The 26,064-nt window shown below is 44.1% G+C and overlaps 1 protein-coding gene across 5 annotated transcripts in view; it reads left to right on the forward strand.

Moving 5' to 3' along the window:
• Window positions 1-11,088, forward strand: part of LOC140735661 (ADP-ribose pyrophosphatase, mitochondrial-like) — a 32,474-nt gene extending 21,386 nt beyond the window's left edge. For 4 of the 5 annotated variants that reach the window (XM_073060976.1, XM_073060978.1, XM_073060975.1 and 1 more), the window contains exons 6-8: window positions 384-533; window positions 9,654-9,738; window positions 10,528-11,088. In XM_073060976.1, the coding sequence (XP_072917077.1) occupies window positions 384-533; window positions 9,654-9,738; window positions 10,528-10,673 (381 nt within the window). In that variant the 3' untranslated portion in view covers window positions 10,674-11,088. The other variant, XM_073060979.1, reaches the window with a different exon arrangement.
• The last annotated feature ends 14,976 nt before the right edge of the window (window positions 11,089-26,064 follow it).

Consider the following 26,064-nt stretch of genomic DNA (forward strand, 5'->3'; position numbering starts at 1 on the left):
TGATTCATTCTCTGGTAATCCTAGCTCAACAGCCAAAGATCTATTCAACTTGGAAATTAAGGAGTGCCCCTTCTCCCAGTCCCAAACTACTGGTCTGGATAATTTAATTTGGAGTAAGTTTTCAGCTCGTGCACCTTGACCCCCAACTCAGCATGATACTTGGAGGCTTCCTGACCATTTGTCTCTGGCCTCCTGCGAATATTTCAGGTATTAAGGATACATGCTGTATATTTAAAGATCATGAACATATTAGAGTGAGACATTTCAAGGTGTCTGTCAATTTAGCTCCTTCCATCCCTACCTGCACATCCCACCCCCCCCCCCCCCCCGCATTGATCATTAACTTTTGTGCTTGCTTAAATTGTCACTCTCTCTCACGGCAGGGCATGGTGGATGCTGGTGAACATCCATCTACCACCTTGACGCGCGAGTTCGAGGAAGAGGCACTCAATTCTCTGTGTATTCCTCGTAGTATTAAGGATCAGATGAGGAAACAGTTCCAAGCCATTTTCAGCAAAGAGAACTCCATGAAGGTGAGCAGGAGCAGGGCCAGTGCTTTTGTAAGGCTTGTGCTCTCTGGGACGGGGGTTACTTATCTAGCACTAGCATTGTAACACACACAAAATGCTGGAGGAACTCAGCAGGTCAGTCAACATCTATGGAAAAGAATAGGCAGTCGACATTTTGAGCCAAGACCCTTCTTCAGGACTGAGAAGGAAAGGGGAATTAAGCCAGAATAAAAAGGTGGGGGGGAGGGGAGGAGGCTAGCTGGAAGGTGATCGGTGAAGCCAGGTGGGTTGTACAGGTCAAGGGCTGGAGAAGAAAGAATCTGACAGGAGAGAAGAGTGGACCATAGGAGAAAGGGAGGGAGGAGGGGACCCAGGGGGAAGACATGAAGATCAGAGTGGGGAATTAGGGATGGGGGGAGTTTGTTTATTGGAAGGAGAAATTGACATTAATGTCATCAGGTTGGAGGGTGCAGTCTGGGGGTGCTCAGCCCTGAGGGCGGCTTCATTTGGCAAACGAGGAGGCCATGGACTGACACATCAGAATTAAAATGTTTGGCTACAGGGAAGTCCTACTTGTGGCAGATGGTGCAGAGGTGCTCAACCGAGCAGTCCCCAGTTTACAGTGGCTCTCACCAGTGCTGAGGAGGGCACTGGACATAACAGACGGCCCCAGCAGATTCGCTGGTGAAGTGTTGCCTCATCTGGAAAGACTGTTTGGGGCCCTGAACAGAGGTGACGGAGGAAGTATATGGGCAGGTGTAGCAGGTAGGCCGCTTACAGGGAGATAAGTGGGAAGGGATGAATGGACAAGGGATTAGTGGAAAGTGGAGGGAAGGGGGAAGTGAAGGTATATTTGGTGGCAGGATCCCTTTGGAGATGGCAGAAGTTGTAGAGGATAATGTGTTGTATGGTGTGATAAGTAAACACGAGGGACACTATCACTATTAAGGCAGCAGGAAGATGGGGTGAGTGCAGATGTATGGGTAATGGAGGAGATGCAGCTGAGGGCAGTATCAATAATAGAGGGAGCGAAACTCCATTCTTTAAAGAAGCAGGACATCTCTGATGTCCTGGAACAGATGCGGAGGAGGCAAGGAAACTGAAAAGGGAATAGCATATTTTCAGGAGATAGGGTGGGAAGATGTATTGCCGAGATAACCGTAGGAATCACAAGGTGTTTTATAAAAGATATTGGTTGGCAGTTTGTCTCCAGAGATGGAGACAGAGAGATTGAGAAAGGGAAGGGAGGTGTTCGAGATGGACCAAGTGAGTTTAAAGGCAGGGTGGAAGATAGAGGCAAAGTTGATGAGCTCAGCATGAGTGTATGAAGCAGCACCAGTGCAGTCGTCAGTGTAGCAGAGGAAGAGTTGAGTATAAGCGGTGAAGGCTTCACACATGGACTGTTCTGTACACAGCCAAAGAAGAGGGAGACATAGCTGGGGCCCATGAGAGTGCCCATAGCTACCCCTTGGGTGGGAGGAGCCAAGGAAAAATTGTTGACGGTGAGAACCAGGTCTGCCAGACGGTGGAGGGGATTGGTTGATTCTTTTGTCAAAAAAGAGGAGCCACTCGCCTCCCGGAACCATCTCTGAGACAGCAAAGCACCGGATAGTGTCAATTGGCCCAAAAACACACCACCAAACTATAGCTCACAAACTCCAACCGTGTCAGAACCACGTTTAAAAGAGAAAGAGACATAAAAGAAATTAAAGAAGCAGTTTTGTGGACCATCTGGTTTTGTTGCCCGTGATAGCATTGTTTGCTGGTGCCATCTTCTTCTCTGAGGCTTTGGCGTGCAGTAACACAGGAGGAGCAGGGAATATAGGAGACATAGATTGGCCTGAGAAACTGAGCTGGCAAGTGCCTCCCTGACTATGAAGTGACCTAGAATTGATTGTCAAAGTAAGTTCCTGACATAAAGTTACGCTACTTTGGCTGGTTTCATGGTTTTTAAAGACCATGATCTGGAAGGCAGTGTCTGGATTCCAGATGTTTTTTGTTGAAGGTTGTAGAGCGGTAGTAGATGTTCCATCCAGTTGGTAACTCATGATCTTTGACTTAGACAAAATGGCAGTCAGGGCAGTGGACTGCTCCTCGTACATGATGTGGGAATACATCTCTCATGACCACATCTGTAGGAAGTTCATCCAGCAGCTGCTCTTGACTGCCTGTCAAAGATCTGGAGGTGAAGTTGGAAGTACTTAGGATCACCAGAGATGTTGAGGACATCAGAGATGAATTTTAATGAGGTGGACACTCCCTAGGTGCAGGCTACAAATAGTTGGGTGACCACTAGAGTAGTCAAGGGGTAGACAAACCATGGTTACCCTCTGGCCTTTTCCCTCAGTAAGAGTTATATCCCTTTGGATACTGCTGGGGGGGGGGGGGGGTGACCTTTCAGAGGCCAACACTAGTAGCCAGATCAGTGACACCCTACCGCACTCTGACGTATAGAAGCAAAGGCTGAAGTAAGGCAGAGCGATAGTGCTAGGGGCCTCTAGTAATGAGTGCAGCGAAGCATTTCTGTGGCTGCAGATGAGACTCAAAATGGTGTGTTGTCTTCCTGATGGCAAGGTCAAGCACATCTCGGAGTGGGTACAGGACATGCTGAGAGGGGATGAGCAGCCATATTGATACCAGTAAATAGGGATGTGGTCCTACAAAGTGATTTTAGAGAGCCAGGCATAAAGTTTAAAAAGCATCACTTCCAGGGTTATAATATCAGGATTACTACAACTTCCATGTCCTAGTGAGGGGAGAAATAGGTACATGGTGCAGTTTAACACGTGGCTAAGGAGCTGGTGCAGGAAGGAGAACTTCAGATTTATGGATCATTGCGTTCTCTTCCAGGGCAGGTGGGACCAGTAAACACAAGACTGGAAGGAAATCAATATCATGGCTGGGAGGTTTGCTGGTTCTACTCAGGAGGACTTAAACTAGAATGGCAGGGAATCGGAACCACAGCAGCAGGATAGGGTTGAGAGCAAGAAGGATGGTATGACATGTAACACTGAGAAGGACAACGGAAAGCAGCCTAATCAACATGGTGGCACTTATGGGATGAAATGTATTTATTTCAGTGCTCAGTATTATGAGTAAGGTGGATGGACTGGAGCCTGGCTCAGTACATGGAATTACAATGACATTGCTGTTACAGAGACCTGATTACTTGAGGGACAGGCTGGCACCTAGACCTTCCATGGTGGTGGTGTTTTAGGAATTGTAAGAGATGGGAACGGCACAGCAATAGTCAGAGTGGACACATGAGAAGGCTCATCCACAGAGACAACTTGGGAGGAGCTCAAAAATAAGAAAGATGCCGTTATGCTGATTATACTATTGATCCCCAATAGCCATAGGAGAGGTGGAGGAGCAGATGTGTAGACAGATTATGGTAGGTGCAGAAATAGTATTGATAGGAACTTCATTACACAAGAGATCGGACCAAGTATACGGAGAGGAATAAAGAATCGACATTTTGGGCCAAGACCTTCATGGAACTGAGTGGGGCTTTGATAGGGCAAGCTTTCTCAGTGCATCCAAGAGGGGCTCTTGGAGAGTCCAACTAGAGGAAAAAAACATGTACTGGACCTGGTTTTGGGAGGTGAGCCAGACTAGGTGACTGACCAGATAATGGGAGAACATTTCGGGAATAATGACCACAACTTGTTATGGTTTAAGATAGTTCTAAGTAAGGATGAAATTGGATCTTGCAGTATGGTACTAACCTAGGGGAGGGCAAATGGATGAGAGGATAATCCAAGGGGTGTTAATTGGGAACAGCTGCTGTCAGTTAAGTCCACATTCGAACATGTGAAAATTGTTTAAAGACCAACTGATTAGATTTCAGGATCCACATGTTCCAGTAAGAAATAAAGACAAGAATGGTGAGGTAAAGAAACCTCAAATGACTCGAGGTCCTAATTTAAACAGGATGAAAAAGGAAGCATTTTTAATATTTAGGAAGTTAATATCAGACTGGGCCCTTGTAACATACAAGGATAGCAGGAAAGTACTCAAGCAGGTAATTGCCCATGGCAAGTGGGATTGGAGAGAGTCTCAAGGCATTCTATACTTCTATTTAGAAAAAGAGGGCAATCATAGAGAATAGATCCACTCAAGGATAGAGGAGGGAATTTGTGCTTAAAGCTACATGAGTACTTTGCTACAGTATTTACCCTCAAGAAGGATTTGGAACACTGAGGGTAGAGTGGGGCATGCTAATACACTGGGACATTTTGAGGTTAAGGAGGCGATAGTGCTGGGTCTTCTGAAAAGTATTAAGGTAAATAGGCCCTCAGAGCCTGATGGCATATCCCTAATTGAGTATTGAAAGAAGCAAAAGAAGAGATTGTTGGGACTTTGACAAAGATTTTTGTGTCCTCATTAGCAACAGGTGGTCTCATAGCACTGGAGAGTAGCAAATATTCTCCCTTTGTTAAAGAAAGGAAATAGGGATATTCTAGGTTATTATAGGCCAGTGGTAGGGAAATGATTGGAGAAGATGCTTAGAGATACGATTTATGTGCATTTGCGAAGGATTGACCTGCTTGGGGTCAATTAGCATGGCATTTTTTTGTGGGGCAGGTCATGCCTTACAAACCTGATTGAAACTTTTGAAGGGATAACAAAAGTACTTGATGAGAGTAAGGCAGTCAATGTTGACTACAAGGACCTTAATAAGGCATTTGGGAAGGTTCTTTATGGTAGGTTGATTCAGAAGATAAAGATGCAAGGGATCCAGGATGAATTGCAAGTTTGGACATTAAACTGGCTTGCCCATATAAGAAAGAGAATCAGGCTGGAAGTCCAGTGGCGTTCTGCAAGGATTAGTGCTGGGCCCTTTTTTTTTCTGATATAGTGTATATCAAAGACCTAGATGAAAATGTAGATTGGTGGATTAGCAAGTTTGTGCATGGCACCAAGACTGGTAGAGTTGTAGACGGTGTAAAGGACTATCGAAGAAGTCAGTGGGATATAGTTTAGTTACAGATATGGGTGGGGAAGTGGCAGATGGAGTTTAATCTGGGAAAGTGGTGGTGTAACTCTTTGGGAAATCAAATGAAAGGAGAAAGTATACAGTTAATGATAGGCCCCTCACTATCATTGAGGTACAAAGGAATGTTTGATTCCAGGTTCATAGTTAACTGAAAGTTGCAATGCAAGAGGATAAGGTGGTAAAGAAGCCACTCCCAATGATTTAGAAACAGCTTCTTCCCTTCTGCCATCTGATTTGGACACTGAACTCATTAACATTACCTCACTACTTTTTTTATTTCTGGTTTTGCACCACTTATTTAATAAAAAAATATATACACACACACTCAATGTAATTCAAGGATTTTTTCTATTACAGATTACATTGTACCGCAAAGACAACAAATTTCATGACATTGGACTAATGACATAAGCAGGAAAGGGGAAGAGGTGCTATGCAAAGAGAATATTGATTGAAGAAAGAGGCTGAAGAGAAGGACCTCTAAAGTTGTAATCTCCAGATTAATCCTTTCACCACGGACTAGTGCACATGGGAATGGGGTGATAGTATGGATGAATGAGATGGTACAGGGAACAGGGTTTCCAATTCTTGGATCATTGGAACCTTTTCTGTAGAAGGGGTAACCTGTACAAGAGGGGTGGGTTGCACCTGAACTGGAGGGGAACTGATATCCTGGCTGCATGGTTTTGCTGATGCTGCTCGGGAGAGTTTAAACTAGTTGTTGTAGTCATTACTGAAATTTGGTTGAGAGAGGAGCAGGAGTGAGTGAGTAATATACCAGATTTTCAAACTTGTAGAAAAGATAGAGGAGGAGGTAAAGGCAGGGGGTGTAGTTGAACTACTAATTTAGGACAGTATCACTGCTGCACATAATGGAGGGGTCAGACACGGAGTCCATTTGGGTGGAAGACAGGAATAGGAAGTGTGCAATCACACTAATGGGGTTGTACTACAGACCCCCTTATAGCCACTGGCACACGGAGGAACCTATGTAATCAGATTAAGGAAATGTGTGTAAACAAAAAAAATAGTTTTGGTGTCATTTCAATTTCCTTAAAATAATCTGGGACCTTCTTAGTGTAAGGGGTTTAGATGAGGCAGAAGTTGTTAAGTGCATCCATTAAAGTTTCTTAAAGCAATATGTGGACAGTGCAATGAGAGGAGGGGCCATACTGGACCTGATGTTGGGTAATGAGTGTGGCCAGGTGACCAGTTACAGAACAGTGACCACAACTCTGTAACTTTCAGGATAGCTATAGATAAGGATAGGTATGGTACTTGTGAAAGAATTTTAAATTGGAGTAGGGCAAATTATAAGGGCTTTAGGCAGGAACTAAGAAGCATTAATTGGTAAGTCCACATTAGACATGTCGAGGCTGTTTAAAGATCAATTGCACAGCGTAAAGAGAAGTACAGAAGGAAGGACGGGGATGGAAAGATAAGAGCACCTTGGATATCCAGAGACTTGATGAACTTAATCAAGAAGAGAAAGGAAAAGTGTGTAAAAATTCAGAAGTTAGGATCTAATGAAGCACATGAGGAGTATAAGGAAGCCAGAAAAGTAGTAAAGAAAGGAATTAGGAAAGCCAGGAGGGGCCATGAAAAGCCCTTGACAAGTCGGTTTAAGGTGAATCCCAAGGCATTCTATACAGACATCAAGAGTGAAAGGATAACTAGGGAGAGGGTGGGACCCCCTCAAGGATAAAGGATTTGCTTGGATGCAGAGAATGTGAGTGAGGCACTTATTGGGTACTTTGCTTCCCAAGGAAAAGGATATGGAGGACCAGGAGATCAGTGCTGAGTGTATAAATATGTTAGAGCACTTAGAGGTCAAGGAAGAGAAAATGTTGGGCCTCCTGATTAATATTAAGGGTGTTAAGTCCCCAGGACCTGATGTGATTTACCCCAGGTTATTGAAGAAGGCAAGAGATGAGGTTGCTGGGCCCTTGACTAGTATCTTTGTTCCCTCTCTAGCCACAGGTGAGGTCATGGAGGACTAGTCAGTGGCTAATGTTGTATCTTTATTTAAGAAGGGAACAAGGGAAATTAGTGCAGTTCCCCAGATATCTGTGCTGGAGCCTCTGTTGTTTGTAATGTATAAATGATCTGGATAAGAATGTGAGTTAGTAAATTTCTAGATGATACCAAGATTGAAGGAGTTGTGGATAGTGTAGAAGACTGGCAAAGAATAACACACAATATAGATTAATTTGCAGATATGGGCTAGAAGTGGCAGATGGGAGTTTAACCCAGATAAATATGAGGTGTTGCACCTTGCTAGGCAAGTACAAGGAGACAGTATGCTGTTAAGGCCAAGGTCCTTAACAGTGTTGCTGAGCAGAGAGATCTTGGGATCCAAGTTCATAGCTCCTTGAAAGTGGCTACACAGGTTGATAAAGGTGGGTAAGAAGGCTTATGGGATGCTTGCTTTTTTTTAGCTGAGGCACTGAGTTCAAAAGTCATGAGCTTCTGTTGCAACTTCATAAAACTCTGGTTAAACAACATCTAGGGTATTGCATACAGTTCTGGTCGCCCCGCTATAGGAAGGATGTTGAGGCTTTGGAGAGGGTGCAGAAGAGGTTTACCAGGATGCTGTCTGGATTAGAGGGCATGTGCTGTTACAAGAGGCTGGATAAATGTGTTGTTTTCTTTGGCATGTCAGAGGCTGAGGGGAGATCTGATTGAGGTTTACAGGATTATGAGAGGTATAGAGATGATGGAGAGTATCTGTTTCCCAAGGGTTGAACTGTCTAATACCAGAGGGCACGAGTGAATGTGAGAAGGTGTATGTTCAAGGGGGGTGTCAGACGGTGGTGGATGCCTGCAATGCACTGCCTGGTATGGTGAGAGAGGCAAATACATTAGAGACTTTTAAGAGACACTTGGATAGGCACATGGATGTAAGGAAGATGGAGGGATTAATGTTGGATGTTTTTAATTTGCTTTTTAGTTGGTTCGGCACAACGTTGTGACTCTGTGGCCTGTTCCTGTGCTGCACTATTCTACATTCTACACTCTATAAGCCAGTGATGTTAAACATGAACCTGATTCTGATTCATAAGCATTCTTGTCTTTATTGATATGCATGCTGACTATAAGAGTAAGGAAGTCATGCTACAGCAATACATAACTTTAGTCAGACCACTTGGACTACTGCCAGAAGTCCACTTGCTCTATTACAGGATGACGTGGAGAGTATGGAAAGGGTGCAGAGGAGGTTTACCAGGATGCCTCCTAGATTAGAGGACAAGAGCTCTATCTATCTCTCTCCATGATAACTTGTAGCTTGAATCTAGAATTGGCTTGCCAATAGAAGACAGCAGAGGGTTGAGGGGTGTGGTGTGTTTTTCTGGCTGTGGGTTTGTGACCAGTTGTGCTTTGCAGGGGCTAGTGGTGTTTATTTTGCTTGTGGTAGATATAAATGACTTGGATAAAAATGTAGATGGGTGGATTAGTAAGTTTCTGATTATATAAAGGTTGGTGAAATTGTGGATTCTATGTGGAATGCGATCAATGAAATCGGAATACCGTTCAGTTACAGGTATGGGTGTGGAAAGGGCTGATGAAGTTTAATTCAAGCAAATATAAGATTTTGTACTTTCGGAGATTAAACATTAGCAGGAACTCTACAATTATAATGTCAGGACGTTTAAATGATGGATCTTGGGGCCCAAGTCCATAGCTCCCATGATGGCCACACAGGGAGATAAGTCAATCAGGAAGGCACGGCATGCTTGCCTTCATTAGTTAAGCCATTGAGTGTAGTCATGTTGCATCTTTATGAAACTGGTTAGATTGCACTTGCAGTATTGTATTCAATTCTGGGTGCTCCATTACAGAGGATGTGGAGTGTTTGGAAAAGATACAGAAGTGGTTGTTGCCTGAATTACAGTGTATGATCTAGAAGGAGAGCTTGTTCAAACTTGGGTAGCTTTGTCTGGAGTTTTGAGGCTGAGGGAGAGGTCTGATAGTTTATAAAACTGTGGGAGGCAGATTTGGGTTAGACAGTCAGAATCTACTTCACATGATACAAATGGCAAGTACCAGAGATATACATTTCAGGTGAGGGGGGTTTAAAGGAGATGTGGAAGGCAAGAGAGTTTACACAATGTTCTCTCTTTCTTCCCCCTCCCACCCCACCCCAGATATACACAGGATACGTGGATGATCCACGCAACACCGACAATGCCTGGATGGAAACAGTGGCTGTGAATTTCCACGATGATATTGGTATGTGTGGAAAGGGGGAGCTGTAAGGAGGGGAAGTAAGGAGATGAGAAATGTGGAGACAACGTTGCGGATGAGAAGCAGATTTTTTACAAGCCCTTGAGCACGTTGACTTTAATGAATGAGGCGTGATTGATAAGTTTGTGGCCTACAGTAGGAGTCAGTTTTAGAAAACCTAGCACATTTATTTTTCAACATAGTCCCCTCATACATTTACACACTTAGTCCAGCAGTCATCTTTGTAGAAGCAGAGGTGATTGATAAGTTTGTGGCCTAAGGTAGAAGGAGATGAGTTATTAACTTCAAACTTTCTGCATTATCACTGAGTTGAACTGCACGTGCATGTAACGAGAGTGTCTTGGACCTCCAGGTGGTCCACAGCAGGGGTGATTGATAAGCTTGTGGCCTAAGATAGAAGATGAGTTATACAGCTCTCATTACATGTATGTGCAGTTCAACTCTTTGAGTGAAAATGCAGAAAGTTTGAAGTTAATAACTCATCTCCTTCTACCTTAGGCCATGAACATCAATCACCCCTGCTGTGGACCACTTTCTGGAGGTCCAAGACACCAACTTCTACAAAGAAGGGATCCGTATGCTCCACGACTGCTGGACTAAGTGTGTAAATGCTAGGTTTTCTAAAATTGACTCCTTCAACCTTAGGCCACAAACTTATCAATCACTCGTCATACTTTGGAACATCTGGAAGTTGTAAAAGGCGGTATACAGACACACAGTTCTTGCTTTTGTTGGAATTAGTGTCATCATCCTAATGATGAACTCTATTTCCAGGTGACAGTGTGGGAGAACTGAACCTGCAAGCAGGTGACGATGCTGTGGATGTCCAGTGGCTTGACATTGACCAGAACCTGCAGCTCTATGCCAGCCACTTTCAATTCCTGAAGAGTGTTGCTGAGTTACGGGGTGGTCATTGGTAGTTGCAGATGGTGTGTGAAGTAATCTAAAGAGGATCAATGACACAGTGTCAACAGAGACCGAAATGCAGCAGAGGAGAGAATAGCCACTCTCTCCTTTTTACCCTCTTCCTCCCTTTCCCTACTCCCCTCTCTCCTCACCATCAATATCTTGTACTCTCTCTTTCCCCTTGGCCTTCCCCATCACTTTTCCTTACCCACTTCTGCCTTCTATGCCCTCCCTCTCTCAGCCTCTTCCCAGTCACCTTCACCCATCTCCCCCCAGGCTTGCCTGCTCTTGCTTCCTTTTACCTCTCCATTTCTCATTCAAGATTAATCTTGTTTAAGAGAAAATGTGAGAAATTATAGAAAGTGTACTCTTCGCTATTGTAAAATAATAAAGTAATTGACTGCCAATAAACATTTAAATTATGTGAAAGGATATGTCATCTATTAAAGACCTCAGTCTCGAAACTGGATCACCTAGTGACTAATCTGTTTTAGGCAGTAAACATGAAAATAATTTTACCTGGAGTAGATTGTGCCAATAATTTTTACCAAATGAAATTACGCCCCCACAAAACTGCATCAGGCATTTCAAGTCAAGTCAACTTTTATTGTCATTTCGACCATAACTGCTGGCACAGTGCATATTAAAAATGAGACAACGTTTTTCAGGACCATGGTGTTACATAACACAGTACAAAAACTAGACTGAACTACGTAAAAAAAGAAACAACAGAGAAAGCTACACTAGACTACAGACCTACACAGGACTGCGTAAAGTGCACAAAACAGTGCAGGCATTACAATAAATAATAAACAGGACAGTAGGACAAGGTGTCAGTCCAGGCTTCGAGTATTGAGGAGTCTGATAGCTTGGTGGAAGAAACTGTTACATAGTCTGGTCGTGAGAGCCCGAATACTTCAGAGCCTTTTCCCAGACAGCAGGAGGGAGAAGAGATTGTATGAGGGGTGCATGGGGTCCTTCATAATGCTGTTCCCTTTGCGGATGCAGCATGTAGTGTAAACATCCATGATGGCAGGAAGAGAGACCCCGATGATCTTCTCAGCTGACCTTACTATCCAGTACAGGGTCTTACGATCCGAGATGGTGCAATTTCCGAACCAAGCAGCGATGTAGCTGCTCAGGATGCTCTCAATACAACCCCTGTAGAACGTGATGAGGATGGGGGTTGGGAGATGGATTTCCCTCAGCCTTCGCAAAAAGTAGAGTCGCTGCTGGGCTTTCTTTACTATGGAGCTGGTGTTGAGCGACAAGGTGAGATTCTCCGTCAGGTGAACACCAAGAAATTTAATGCTCTTTACGATCTCTACCAAGGAGCCGTTGATGTTCAGCGGGGAGTGGTCGTTATGTGCCCTCCTGAAGTCAACAACCATCTCTTTTGTTTTCGCATTAAGAGACAGGCTAACGGACTGGTGCAGAGCCAAAAACCTGTGTTAGCTTGTCTGTTCCTTTCCCTGAGTCAGGTGAATTACTTGTGTATTGCAGATAGTCCCACCACAGTCCTACTGATCATGGGGCTGGGCATTTCCTACAACGCCACTGTAATTACACCAACAAAGCAGCTAACAAATTACACTAACAATGCTTAAGAGAAGTTTTGATCAGTACATGGATGGTAGCGGTATGGACAGCTATGCTCCTGCTGCAGGTCGATGGGAGTAGGCAGTTTAAATAGTTCAGCACAGACTAGATGGGCCAAAGGATCTGTTTCTGTGCTGTACTTTTCTATCATTCTAAAGTTCTTCATTGACTATGACATACTTTTAGATATCCTGAAGGATACCATGCAAATCAAGTCAAGTTCTTTCTTATAGGAAAAGACTCTGGTATTTCAAATGGCAACCAGTGCAGGAGGTGTAAACAAGAGAATTCTATTTCACTGTAAATATTAGCTTCAACCTATGATCAATTAGAAATATGTAGCAACACATACAAAATACTGGAGGAACTCAGCAAGCCAGGCAGCATCAATGGATAAAAAGTACAGTCGACTTTTCCAGCCAAAACCCTTCCCCAAGGCTGGAGAAAAAAAGCTGAGGAGTAGATTTGAAAGATGGAGGGAAGGGAGGTAATAGGTGAAACCTGGAGGAAGAGGGATCAAGCAGAGCTAGGAAGTTGACTGGTGAAAGAGACAGAAGACCAATGAAGAAAGAAAAAGGGAGGGGGATGAGCACCAGAGGGAGGCAATAGGCAAGTAAGAAGATAACATGAGAGAGGGACAAGGGAATGGGTAAGGGGCGTGGGGGGAGGAGGCACTACTGGAAGTTTGAGAAATTGTTGTTCATGTCATCAGGTTCGAGGCTACCCAAAAGGAATATAAGGTGGTGTTCCTCCAACCTAAGTGTGGCCTTATCTCGACAGTAGAGCAGGCCATGGAATACCAGAATAGTAATTTGAAGTGGAATTAAAATGTGTGGTCATTTGGGAGATCCCACTTGTTCTGGCGAACAGAGCATAGATGCTCGGCGAAGTGGTCTCCCAATCTACATAAGGTCTCAACAATATACGAGAGGCCATACCTGGAGCACCAAACACAGTATATAACCCCAACAGACTCACAGGTGAAGTGTCACCTCATCTGGAAGGACTGCTTGCGGCCCTGAATGGTAGTGAAGGAGGAGGTGTAGGGGCAGCTGTAGCACTTGTTCTGCTTGCAAGTGTAAGTGCCAGGTGGGAAAGGAAGAATGGACAAGGGAGTCACTGGCAGCAATCCCTCAGAAAGTGGGGGCGGGGGGAGATGTGTTTGGTGGTGAGATCCAGTTGGAGGTGGTGGAAGTTTCAAGAATTATGTGCTAGACGTGGAGACTAGTGGGGTGGTAGGTGAGGACAAGAGGAACCCTATCCATGTTAGCGTGGTGAGAGGATGGGGTAAGAGCAAATGTGCGTGAAATGGAAGAGATGTGGTTGAGGGCAGCATTGATGGTGGAGGAAGGGAAGTCCCTTTCTTTGAAAAAGGAGGACATCTTTGTTCTAGAATGAAAAGCTTCATCCTGAGAGCAGATGTGGCAGAGACAGAGGAATTGAGAGAAGGGGATGGCATTTTTAACAAGGTGGGACAAGGTATGGTCCAGGCAGCAGTGGGAGTCCATTGGTTTATAATAGACATCGGTGGATGAGCTGTCTCTGGAGATAGTGACAATGAGATCAAGAAAGGAAAGATAACTGTCAGAAATGGACCAGGTTAATTTGAGGGCAGGTTGGAAGTTGGAGACAAAGTGGATGAAATAGAGGAGTTCAGCATGGGTGCAGTCATTGATGTTGCATTGGAAAAGTGGGGGATGGCCATCAGTGTAGGCTTGGAATGTAGACTGTTTCACACAGCTGACAAACATGCAGGCATAGCTGGACCCCATGCGAGTGCCCATGGCTACCCCTTTTGTTTGAAGGAAGTGTGAGGACCCAAAGGAAAAATTATTTCAAGTGAGGACAAGTTCTACTAGGTGGAGGAGAATGGTGGTTCAGGGCAACTGGTTGGGTTTTCTTCACCTGTGAGTCTTTTGGGGTCATATATCTTTTTCTTTTCTTTTTAAATCTTTTTATTAATTTTTAAACAAACATAAATGAAACATGAATACAGAGAGTTTGAGAGTACATAGTTAATAGTTTAAATAAACATTCAAATAGATGATAATCAATATATAATAACCTCCCAAACTCAAGGTAATTACGAACAAAAGTAGTAAAAAAAAAACCAAAAAAAAGAGGAGAAAAAAACTAACCAACATGGGCCATTGCATTATGTCAAATATATACAGTAGTGTCAATAACTCCGAACCTCCATCCAAATAATTAAGGATAATAAAAGTGAGGTTTAGGAAAAGACAATTTAACTCATATGAAAATGTTGAATAAATGGTCTCCAAGTTTCTTCAAATTTAACTGAAGGATCAAAGACAACACTTCTAATTTTTTCTAAGCTCAAACAAGAGATAGTTTGAGAAAACCACTGAAATATAGTTGGGAGGATTAATTTCTTTCTAATTCAATAGAATAGATCTTCTAGCCATTAATGTAACAAATGTAATCATCCGTCGGGCTGAGGGGGATAAACGACTATTATCCGCCATTGGTAAACCGAAAATTGCAGTAATAGGATGCGGTTGGAAATTGATATTCAGAACTGTTGAAATAATACCGAAAATATCTTTCCAGTAATTTTGCAAACAAGGGCAAGACCAAAACGTGGGTCAATGAAGCAACATCAGAATGACATCTGTCACAGGTTGGATTAACATAAAAATAAAATCGAGTAAGTTTATCCTTAGACATATGAGCTCTATGTATAACCTTAAATTGTATCAGGGCATGTTTAGCACAAATAGAAAAAAAATTGACTAATTGTAAAATTTTCTCCCACTGCTCAGTGGGTATATGGCTACTAAACCCTTCTGACAAGGATTCAGAGCTAAAAAAATTTCCGTAATGTCCGATGGACATAATTTCAGAAAAGACTGTAATGTGGCGACCCACTTCCCAGCGCACTCGAACCGGCTCACAAATCGGCGCGCGCCGGCATTGAGGCCAGTCCCAAAAAGGGCGCCAAGTCTGCTTCACCAGCAAGGGGAAAAGCCGCGCGCAGGACGTGACTGTGAATACTCACCCCCTACAGCATTCCCGCTCGGGGGGGGCGGGATCAGGAAGGCTTTAGAGCGAGGCTGCGAAGTTCGAATAAATCTTTTTTGCAACTGCAGCTCACCGACAACGTGTCGTTATTTCAGCGCTGCGTGTAGCACACCGCTACAATTGGTGACCCCAACGGCCCAAACGATATTTGAGCCAAAGATGAACGACGCCGCATCTGTTCGTGCAGTTTCGTTAAAACTGCCAAGCTTCTGGACGCTGCGACCTCACCTATGGTTCCAGCAAGCAGAAGCCCAATTCTACATTCGGCAGATAACCTCGGAGGACACACGTTACTACTACGTGGTGAGCTCCCTCGACCAGGAAACAGCGGCCCAGGTTGAGGAGTTCGTACAGTCTCCCCCAGCGGACGGCAAATACATGGAATTCAAAGCTCTGCTCATAAGGACTTTAGGACTCTCACGGCGCGAGCGAGTTGCCCGCTTACTGCACCTGGATGGCTTGGGAGACAGACCGCCATCGGCTTTGATGAACGAGATGCTGTCCCTGGCCGAAGGACACAAGCCCTGCCTCATGTTTGAGCAGGCATTCCTAGAGCAGCTGCCCAAGGACATACGCCTGCTGCTGTCCGACGCGGATTTCAGCGACCCCCGGAAGGTGGCAGCCCGGACGGACTTGCTGTGGAACACCAAGAAGGTGAGTGGGGCGTCCGTCCCACAGATCACCAGGCCACGCTCCCAGCAGCAGACCAGACCAGGCCCGGCAGCAGAGCCCACTAACCCCAGAGGGAGGACTGAGGAGACCAACGAACAATGGTGCTTCTACCACCAGCGGTGGGGCACAGAAGCCCGCCCTGCAAGTTCCCGGGAAACGCCAGGGACAGCCGCCGCTGAAGGCTACGGCGGCTGGCCATCGGGATAGCCTCCTGTATGTGTGGGACAAGCAGACGGGACGCCGTTTTTTGGTCGACACCGGAGCCGAGATCAGCGTCTTACCTCCGACAAGTTACAACACCTGCAACAGAGAACCGGGTTCCACCTTGAGGGCCGCGAATGGCAGCACAGTAAGGACCTACAGCACCTGTACAGTGCAGCTACAGTTCGGCTCCAGCCAGTTCACGTGGGACTTCACACTGGCCGCTGTAGCCCAACCGCTCCTGGGCGCGGATTTTTTGCGGGCTCACAGCCTACTGGTCGACCTGCCAAGGCAGAGACTGGTCCACGCCGAGACCTTTCAGATGTTCTCCCTGGGTGCAGCCCAGTTGCTGGCCCCACACCTAGACTCCATCACCCTGTCCGACAACGACTTCACCAGTCCTGGCGGATTTCCCATCGGTTCTGGCACCGCAGTTCATGGCAGCCATGCCCAGACATGACGTACAGCACCACATCCCGACACAGGGACCACCCCTCCACGCCTGTGCTCGAAGGCTTCCCCCGGACAAGCTCCGACTGGCGAAGGAGGAGTTCGAGAGGATGGAGGAATTGGGGATCATCCAGCGGTCCAACAGCCCATGGGCCTCCCCCCTGCACATGGTGCCCAAAGCATCAGGGGGCTGGAGAGCACGCGGCGACTACCGCAGGCTGAACGAGGCTACAACACCGGACCACTACCCTGTGCCGTACATACAGGATTTTGCAGCAAACCTGCACGGCGCACGGATCTTCTCCAAGGTGGACCTCGTCCGGGGATACCATCAAATCCCGATGCATCCGGACGACATCCCCAAAACGGCACTCATCACCCCTTTCAGCCTTTTCGAGTTCCTCCACATGCCGTTCGGCCTAAAGAATGCCACAGAGACATTTCAGCAGTTAATGGACGCGATGGGACGCAACCTGGACTTCGCTTTCATCTATTTGGACGACATCCTCATAGCCAACAGCAATCATCAGGAGCATCTGTCCCACCTCCGTCAACTCTATGCCCAGCTGAGTGAATACGGCCTGACAATCAACCCGGCCAAATGCCAGTTCGGGCTCGACACCATCGACTTCCTGGGCCACAGGATTACTAAAGACGGGGCAACCCCTCTGCCTGCTAAGGTAGACGCAGTCCGCCATTTCCCCCAACCCAACACAATCAAAGGCCTTCAGGAATTCGTGGGTATGGTAAATTTCTACCACCGATTCCTCCCTTCAGCTGCCCGAATCATGCACCCCCTGTTCGCCCTGATGTCAGGTAAGGGCAAGGACATTACCTGGGACGAGGAGTCCACCGCCGCTTTCATTAAAACGAAAGAAGCCTTGGCAAACGCCGCGATGCTAGTGTACCCCAGAATGGACGTCCCTACTGCCCTCACAGTGGACGCATCTAACACGGCAGTCGGTGGGGTGCTGGAACAACTCATCGCGGGCCGCTGGCAACCCCTGGCGTTTTTCAGCAAACATCTGCGACCACCCGAGCTCAAATACAGTGCTTTCGACCGGGAACTGTTGGCGCTATACCTGGCAATCCGGCATTTCAGGTACTTCTTAGAAGGTAGGCCCTTCACCGCGTTCACAGACCACAAACCGCTTACCTTTGCGTTCACGAAAGCATCTGACCCCTGGTCGTCCCGCCAGCAGCGACATCTGTCCTACATCTCTGAATATACGACGGATGTCCGGCATGTCTCGGGAAAGGACAATGTCGTGGCGGACGCTCACTCCTGCCCTAACATCCAAGCCCTGTCCCAAGGGGTAGACTATGAAGCATTGGCGGAGGCACAGCAGGCAGACGAGGAGATCCCAAGTTACAGAACTGCAGTCTCCGGTTTGCAGCTCCAGGACCTCCCCGTAGGCCCAGGTGAGAGGACCCTACTCTGTGATGTCACCACCGGCCAACCCCGTCCCATCGTCCCGGCAGCCTGGCGGCAGCGCATTTTCACCTCCATTCATAACTTAGCACACCCCTCCATCAGGTTCGTTTGGCACGGACTCCGCAAGCAGGTCAGTGAATGGGCCAGAACGTGCATGCACTGCCAAACAGCCAAGGTGCAGCGGCACACCAAAACTCTGCCGCAGCAGTTCCACCCCACCCACCGGCGTTTCAACCACATTCATGTGGATATCGTGGGCCCCCTGCCAGTGTCGCGAGGAGCGCGGCACCTCCTCACTATCGTGGACTGGTTCACAAGATGGCCAGAGGCGGTCCTGCTCACCGACACCACCTCCGAATCTTGCGCCCGGGCACTGACTGCACCTGGGTATTTCGCTTTGGTGTACCAGCCAACATTACCTTCGACAGAGGCGCCCAGTTCACCTCCAGCCTGTGGTCAGCTATGGCCAGCCTTTTGGGGACACAGCTGCACCACACCACTGCCTACCACCCACAGTCGAACGGACTGGTGGAGCGTTTCCACTGTCACCTGAAGTCGGCTCTCATGGCCCGCCTCAAAGGGCCTAACTGGGTGGACGAGCTTCCCTGGGTCCTGCTCGGAATCCGCACGGCGCCCAAATCTGCACACCTCGTCAGCCGAGTTGGTGTACGGCACACCCCTGGTCGTCCCAGGGGAGTTCATACCAGCCCCTAGGGGGCACGAGGAAGAACCCGCAGCAGTCCTGGGCAGACTATGCAAGAGGCTCGGTAACCTGGCCCGCATACCCACTTCGCAGCATGGGCAGAACCTGACCTGCGTACCCAAAGACCTGTTAAACTGTAAGTTTGTTTTTGTACGACGGGGAGGACATCGGGCACCGCTACAGCGGCCCTACGAGGGGCCGTTTACGGTGATCAGAAACAATGGGTCCACATTCGTGCTGGACATTGGGGGGAAAGAGGAGGTTTTCACAGTGGACTGACTCAAACCAGACAATGTGGACGTGGCGCAGCCAGTCGAGATTCCGGCACTGCGGCGCAGAGGCAGACCTCCCAAACAGAGTCCGACCCAGACTGTGGACATTGGGGGGTGTATCGCCGGTTCTGGGGGGTTATGTGGCGACCCACTTCCCAGCACACTCGAACCGGCTCACAAATTGGCGCGCACCGGCATTGAGGCCGGTCCCTAAAAGGGCGCCAAGTCTGCTTCACCAGCAAGGGGAAAAGCCCACGCACGGGATGGGACTGTGAATATGCGCCCCCTACAGTATTCCCGCCCGGGGAGGGCGGGATCAGGAAGGCTTTAAAGCGAGGCCGCGAAGTTCGAATAAATCTTTTTTGCAACTGCAGCTCATCGACTACGTGTCGTTATTTCAGCGCTGTGTGTAGCACACCGCTACAGTAACTCATTATTCAAAAAATTTCTAACTTGCAAATATCTAAAAAAATGAGTTTTAGGTAAATTATATTTATTAGATAGCTGTTCAAAGGACATAAAACTATTATCTAAAAATAGATCACGAAAACATGTTATACCTTTTGTTTTCCATAAAACAAAGGCTTGATCCATAAAAGAGGGCCGAAAAAGAAAGTTAGATATTATAGGGTGTTATGCCTGCAGCCCCCTCCTTTGTGAGAATCGCAAGATCACTGTTGGGTTGGGTCAGGGGGCCCAGGAAATGAGAGACGTGCGGAACGTCTCGTTCCCCGGCGATGTAAAGCTATGGGACATGGCCATTGTCTCTTGGAGACAAATTTGTGGATTGAGATACTATGCTACGTGAACGCCCTCAGGCAAAGTGGGCTGGGTGAGAAAGAGATTGCATCACCCCAACCTGATTGACATCTACAACCCTGCGAGTCAGGATAAAAGAGGGTCTGTGGGAACAGCCCCTCAGACGCACCAGAAGAAACGCTAGCGATCCCGTAATAGCGGGAAGCCATTTGAAGGAGGCCACGTGCGTTCAGTTCCGTGGTACCACGGAAAATGGCTTTTAGCTAGCAACGGGGAAATCAACTCTCCCGACTCAAAGGACTGGCATCATAAAAGACCTGGGCAAGTTTAAAACCGTCTCTCTTAAACCCAAAACGCTGCAGCTTGAACGAACTAACAGTGACTGTTATATTTCCATCGGACAATACATTATCCCCTAGACAACGATAGAGCTATTTCTTATTGATTATTATTATACCCGCGCTTTTAGATTTAGTATTGATGACATATATTATCTGTATGTTTGCATTAAACTTATTTTTGTGCCCCTTTATCAATAAATACGTTTAAAAATAGTACCATCAGACTTCAACGGACCTCTCTATCTTTGCTGGTAAGTGACCCAGTTACGGGGTACATAACAAGGGCTTGATAAGATGAACTTATTCAAGCCAAAAAATTTACGAAATTGAAACCATATTCGCAATGTATGTTTAACTATAGGATTAGTTATTTGTTTATTCAATTTAGATAAAGAAAAAGGAAGTGAAAATCCTAAAATTGAAAACAATGAAAAGTCTTGTACAGATTTACATTCCAAATTTACCCATTGTGGGCAAGCTGCTATAGTCGATTCTTGTGTCCAAAATATTAAATATCGAATATTTAATAGTAAAATAGTGCCCAATAGTAAAATCTCCGGTTTGGCAAAGCCAAACCACCCTCCTTCTTAGGCTTCTGTAAATATTTTTTGCTTACCGTAGTCTAGGGTTTTTATTCTGCCACAGACAGGAAGATATTTTGGAGTCAATAATATCAAAAAAAGATTTAGGAATAAAAACTGGTAATGCTTGAAATAAATATAAGAATTTGGGTAATACCATCATCTTAATAGCATTAATTCGACCAACCAATGACAAAGATAATGGAGACCATCTGGTAACAAGTTGCTTAATTTGGTCAATTAAAGGTAAGAAATTAACTCTAAATAAATCTTTATTTTTTTGGTAATTTTAATACCCAAATAAGTAAAATAATCTGTGACAACTTTAAATGGTAAATGTCTATAAATTGGAACTTGCATATTTAATAGAAATAATTTGCTCTGATTAAAATTCAATTTGTAACCAGAAAAGTTGCTAAACTGAGCAAGCAAGGACGAAATAGCAGGAATAGATCTCTCAGGGTCGGATATGTATAGTAACAAATCATCAGCATATAATGATAACTTATACGTCCCTTCCCCATGAGTAATACCCAAAATATTAGGTGATTCACAAATGGCTATAGCTAAAGGTTCCAAAACAATGTCAAATAGTAAAGGACTTAAAGGACAGCCTTGCCTTGTACCACGGAATAACTGAAAAAAAGGAGATCTTTGATTATTGGTAAAGACCGAAGCCAAGGGTTTATAGTATATTAATTTAATCCATGATATAAATTTCAAACTAAAATTAAAATGCTGCAACGTATTAAATAAATATGGCCATTCAACTCTATCAAATGCTTTTTCAGCATCTAAGGAAATGACACATTCTGGTATTTTGGGTGAAGGAGTATAAATAATATTAATTAATTTTCTAATGTTAAAAGATGAGTAGCGGTTTTTAATAAGTCCAGTCTGATCTTCAGAAATAATTCGAGGTAATATATTTTCTAATCTAGTGGCCAAAATTTTACTAAAAGTCTTAAAATCCGTATATCCGTATTCAGCAAGAATATAGGCCGATAGGATGCACATTCAGTGGGGTCTTTATCTTTTTTAAGAATTAAAGAAATAGAGGCTTCATAAAAAGATTGTGGCAATTTACCTATAGTTAACACATCTTTAAAAATTTTACAAAGCCAAAGAGAAAGTATAGAGGAAAAGGATTAAAAAAATTCTACAGTATAACCATCCGGACCAGGAGCTTTACGGGAATTCATTGAAAAAGTAGCCTCTTTTATTTCAGTTTCCGTAATAGGTGCATCTAGGAATACACTATCCTCTGTTGTTAATTTTGGGATATTCAATTTTCTTAAAAATTCATCTATTATAGAAGAATCCTCAACAAATTCTGATTGATATAAAGAATTATAAAAATCTTGAAAGGTTTTATTTATCTCTTTATGGTCGATCGTCAGAGTGCCATCTTGTTTACGAATCCTAGTAATTTGTCATTTAACCAAAGCAGTTTTCAATTGATTAGCCAATAATTTGCCAGACTTATCTCCATGTACATAAAACTGGGTTCTAGATTTAATTAACTGATTTTCAATCAAAGAGGATAATAACAAACTATGCTCCATTTGAAGTTCAACTCTTTCTTTATAAAGTTCTTTGCTGGGGGTCACTGAATAAATCTTAATAATTGCTTTGATTTTATCAACCAATGTTAACATTTTAGAATTAGTTCATTTCCTAACTCCAGCAGAGTATGAAATAATCTGTCCATGAATAAATGCTTTAAAAGTGTCCCATAAAATTCCACTAGAGATCTCTGCTGTAGAATTTGTTGAAAAAAACAAATCAATTTGTTGTTTAATAAAATTAAGAAAGTCTAAGTCCTGCAATAAAATAGAGTTGAACCTCCAAGATTTAGCATTAGTAGATGAGTCCATTGTCTTAATAGATAGCTTCAAAGGTGCATGGTCAGAAATGGTAATGGAGTCATATTTACAATCGATAACATCTGTAAGTAAACGGTGATCAATAAAAAAGTAATCAATTCTTGAATAATTATGATAAACATGAGAAAAGTATGAAAACTCTTTGTCATTGAGGTGTAAAAAACGCCAAATTTCAGAAATTCCAGAATCAATCATAAAGGAATTAATAAGAGAGGCCGATTTATTCGGAAGAGCTTGGGTGGGCATAGATCTATCCATCGAAGGGTTTAAACAACAGTTAAAATCCCCACCCATTATCAGCATGTACTGATTCAAATTAGGAAAGGATGGAAATAGACACTTAAAAAATTCAGGACAATCAGTGTTTGGAGCATAAACATTAACTAAAACAACTTGTTGATTAAAAAGTAGACCAGTAATAAGCAAAAATGTACCTTGTGGGTCTGAAATTGTTTCATAATGTATAAAAGAGGTTGAAGAATCTATAAAAATGGAAACGCCTCTTACTTTGGCTTGGGAATTCGAGTGATACTGTTGGTCTTTCCAAAACCTAAAAAAGCGTTGACTATCCACCTTACTCACATGAGTCTCTTGTACAAAGATAATATTAGCATTCATTCTGTGGAATACTTTGGAGATTTTTTTCCGTTTGATCAGATGATTTAAACCATTAGTATTCCAAGAAACAAAATTAATAATCTTATCCATATTGCCAATATTTATTACAATTAACACATAAGGTTAAAAAAAAGATGAACTCATGAATCCAGAAGAGGGAAGTAAGTTCAAGGAGAAACCGGAAGTCATGACACTGCAACCATTTTTGCAGTTTCAAGTCAGCCCATGAAGTAAAACTAAGCGTAAAGCAAGCAAAAAGAAAAACCCCCTCCCTCCACCCGCAAGACCCAGGAAAAAAGCCAAAAAGAAGCAAGCAAGTGATCTAATACTAAATTTACCCCCATGTCTCAAGATGGCAACTCAAACAAAAAAGTTAAATAAAAGATACAAACCACCCATATTATAAGAAAGGGTTAGTATAACAAAGATTAAAGTATAAAATTAGTATTATATATAAAACAAAAGGATTTAAAAAAAATTAAAACGATAAAACCCATAAATGGATAATATTGTATTAGTGTTTTAAAAGAAAGTCCTTAAACTTATTCAGACACATCAAAACGGATGTGACGTTTCCAAGCACTAAGGTCTTTCAGGGAGAAGAAACGACATCTTAGAAAAGTTTTTTAATGTAAAAAAAATCTTAATATTTAAACGTTAAAAATATAAAAAAGTGTATATGAACTTGTTACGAACGTGCCACGACTCTGAGGGGCCGAAAGGTACAAAGTAGCCCCCTCCTTTTCGAGAATCATAAGATCGCTATTAATTCGGGTCTGGGACCCAGGAAATGAGAGAGAGACGTCCAGAATCCACAAGGTTTGGAATGTGTCCTGGCCTCAGCGATACAAAGCCACTGATAACGGCCATTGTCTCTTGGAGACGGAATTGTGTATTGAGTACTGTACTATTCATTGAAGCCCCTCAGGGGGTGACCAGAGTGGGCTGGTTGAGGGATTGCATCATCCCGACCTGACTGACATCTGAGACCCCGTGAGTAAGGATAAAAGAGGGGTCTGGGGAACAACCCCTTCAGACGCACCAGGAGAAACGCTAGAAATCCCGTGACAGCGTTTAATAGCGACAGCCGGTGGGGCTCGTGTGCATCCTTTTCCCTCTGCCTGGGGAATTGGCGGGATCGCCATGGAAGAACGGCTTAGCTAAACAAGAGACACACCAGGAGAAACGTATGAGACCGGTGGGGGCTTGTGTGTGTGTCCATCCTTGCCCGGATGACAAGTCCTCCACGGAACAGCCTCGCTAAAGGACGAATACGGATCAAGAGCGGATAAAGGAAAGCTGGCAAGTTTCTATTCTCAAAATCTCTCTCTCTCTCCAACAATTGAAAACCCAGCGGTCCCCAAAGGCTGAAGCCTGTATGAACTGAGTGACTTTTATATTTCCATCGGACAATACATTATCCCCTAGACAACAATAGAGCTATTTCTTATTGATTATTATTATACCCGCGCATTTAGATTTAGTATTGACGACGTATAGTATCTGTATGTTTGCATTGATATTATTTTTGTGTATTTTTACCAATAAATACTGTTAAAAATAGTACCATCAGACTTCAACGGACCTCTCTATCTTTGCTGGTCAGTGACCCAGTTACAGGGTTTGTAACAAACTTAAAAAAAACCCCTAATGAGTTACTTTCAAAACTACAAAATAATAATATAAAAAGAACAAACTCAGAATAAACCAAAAGCGGACTTTTACCGTGTATAAGAAATACGTGTAAGCCATCACGTAAAAAAAAATCATTTTATAAAAGATCCAAATCTATAAACTAAATATTACATTAGTCAACCCGTAGTAAACAAAAGTACTATTCTTCAAGGAATTTTTGAGCATCCGCTGGAGATTTGAACAACCGATAAGTCCCATCTTTGAGAGTAACTCTCAATTGTGCTGGAAATAACAGCGCTTGCTTATAGCCTTCCTGATGAATTTCCGACATAACCGATTTAAAAGCCATTCTTGCCCTTAAAACTTCGGGACTATAGTCTTCCAGAATACGGAATTTAAAATCTTGAAAGCTGATCATACCCTTTTTCCGGGCAGCCCTAATCAAACGTTCTTTGGTTTGAGGATAATGGATCCAGAGAATTACTTGTCATGGTTTCAAACCTGAATCTGATTGAAAACGAGAAATGCGATGTGCACGGTCGATTATTGGAGGGGTATCCAGTACTTCTGAGCCAAAGATATCCATTAAAAATTTGGAGAAAAATACAGTGAGATCACTGTTCTCAAATTTTTCCGGAATCCCAATTATCCGGCGATTTTGTCTTCGAGAGCGGTTTTCAGGATCAGTGATTTTAGATTGATAACGATCCAGCAGTTGAGAAGTCGAAGCTTGCTGTTGTTGCAGTTTCAATTATGCGATCTCTCTGGCGAGCGGCTTCTTCAACAACTAAAATGCTTGCTTGCTTGTTTTTGTGAATCCAGTGTAAGTGATTGAAGTTTTGCGTCAAGTGTCTTTAAAATTTCATCGAACGTAGAAAGCTTTGAGGTTAATTTATTCTCAAGTTTTTCAAGTCTGTCATCCATAAGCTTCGCAATTGCTTCCAAAGTTAACGGTTCTTTCGTCTGTTTCAATTCCTTTGCTTTAGACATTTCAACGAGTTGAAAATGATTCAAACAATTGAAAAAGATTTCATACGTCTGAACCCCTTTAGAATAGGTATAAAAAGATCAATTAGGGGGTGCTTGTAGGTTAAAAAAAAAGTGAAAGGATTGGAGCGAAGACTGGTCATCATATATCATGTTTGGTGCTCCCGGTGTGGCTTCTCGTATATCAGTGAGACCTGACATAGATTGGGAGACCGCTTTACCGA

Source organism: Hemitrygon akajei, chromosome 11, assembly GCF_048418815.1.
Source record: "Hemitrygon akajei chromosome 11, sHemAka1.3, whole genome shotgun sequence".
Classification (NCBI taxonomy): Eukaryota; Metazoa; Chordata; class Chondrichthyes; order Myliobatiformes; family Dasyatidae; genus Hemitrygon; species Hemitrygon akajei.